Source organism: Orycteropus afer, unplaced genomic scaffold, assembly GCF_000298275.1.
Source record: "Orycteropus afer afer isolate SDZICR_OR568_19922 unplaced genomic scaffold, OryAfe1.0 scaffold00842, whole genome shotgun sequence".
Classification (NCBI taxonomy): domain Eukaryota; kingdom Metazoa; phylum Chordata; class Mammalia; order Tubulidentata; family Orycteropodidae; genus Orycteropus; species Orycteropus afer.
Genome location: NW_006922429.1, coordinates 759,442 through 760,740, shown reverse-complemented (window position 1 = coordinate 760,740; position 1,299 = coordinate 759,442). Strand labels below are relative to the sequence as shown.

At 49.8% G+C, this 1,299-nt stretch overlaps 2 protein-coding genes across 2 annotated transcripts in view; one reads left to right on the top strand and one right to left on the bottom strand.

Annotated features, from left to right (window-relative positions):
* Window positions 1-250, top strand: part of GTF3A (general transcription factor IIIA) — a gene marked incomplete at its 5' end in the record, with an annotated part of 4,891 nt that extends 4,641 nt beyond the window's left edge. The window contains one exon of the mRNA XM_007958053.1: window positions 20-250. Coding sequence (XP_007956244.1) covers window positions 20-250 — 231 coding nt within the window. The remainder of the gene's footprint in view (window positions 1-19) is intronic.
* Window positions 251-335: 85 nt separating this feature from the next.
* The window catches only part of MTIF3 (mitochondrial translational initiation factor 3), a 5,371-nt gene continuing 4,407 nt past the window's right edge, over window positions 336-1,299 (bottom strand). Inside the window, exon 2 of the mRNA XM_007958052.2 lies at window positions 336-548. Coding sequence (XP_007956243.1) covers window positions 336-548 — 213 coding nt within the window. The remainder of the gene's footprint in view (window positions 549-1,299) is intronic.

Sequence of the window (1,299 nt, the reverse complement as noted above, 5' to 3'; positions counted from 1 at the left end):
TAGCAGTCAGATGCCTTAGGTACTATACCACCAGAGCTCCTTAATTCTGAATTCCAACTGTCTGCTCTTTTCCTTGTTTCCAAAGGTAAAACCATCGCGTGCGAGACGGAGTCTGGCCTCGCACCTCAGCGGCTACATCCCTCCCAAGCAGCAGCGGGGACAAGGCTTATCTTTGCCTGAAGATGGCGCGCCGCCGACCTGTGCACAAAGAAAGGTGCTGTCGACAGTTGCAGTCCTCACCCTGAGCTGACAGTCAGGTGGCCCTGTGGAAAGGACAGACCAAGGGCTCAGGGTTTCAGGTTTTTTTCTCAGAAGCACATGTATCTTTATTAAAATCACTGATGGAGAGCGTCTGGTGGCCTGTCCTGTCCTTTGTTGAGAACGTCCCCTTGCCGGGCCCCCTGGGCGTCTCTGTACGCGCTCTCTTCCTTCCTGCTCATGTGGCGAAGCACACACGTCACAGCCTTGCCTCCTCTGACGGCCTGCGGCTTGGACGAGAAGGTAGCTGTTCCGGGCATTGTCTGGAGGATTTGGTTAAATAGCGCCTCCTAAAAAAGGCAAAGGGCCGAAAGATAACTGAAAATCAGCGTCCTCTATGCTTTCTAATGTCACTGCCCTCACACTTAAAAATCAGCATTCCCGAGTTGCTACTTAAGCAACTAGCTAATCATCCGTATGTGTCTGGTTGGTAAAACTCCTACAGTAACCGAGCAGTTACACATTCCGTGGAACTCAACTGAGGCACTAAAGGCCTGAGTCATAAATCCACATTCCCTCGTGTCCACTGAGGCGGGGGCCTAGGTTTTATCCCATATGACCCTCTGGCAGAAACATAAAACAGTAGGTTTAATGGCAAAGTATGTCCTTATCCCAAAAACAGCCCAGTGCACTGGTTCTCATTTGAGGTGCTTTAAAAAAAGTGTAGATACCTAGGTTGGGCCTAGGTGACTAACATGGCACCTGGGTTGAAAACCACTCACCTAATGCTACCTTTAGGAGCTCTGGTGGTGTAGTGCCTAAGGCATTTGACTGCTAACCAGAAAGCTGGCAGTTCAAACCCACCAGCCACTCCTCAGAAGGAAGATGGGGCAATCTACTTCCGCAGTGATATGGCCTCAAAAACCCTAGGAGGGATCGCTATGAGTCAGGTCTGACTTGATGGCACAACAATGCTACCTTTAAGGAGCTCTGGTGGCATAGTGGATAAGGGACTTGACTGCTAACTGGAAGGTCAACAGTTCAAACCCACTAGCCACTCTGTGGAAGGAAGATGGGACAATCTGTTTCTGAAAAGATTTA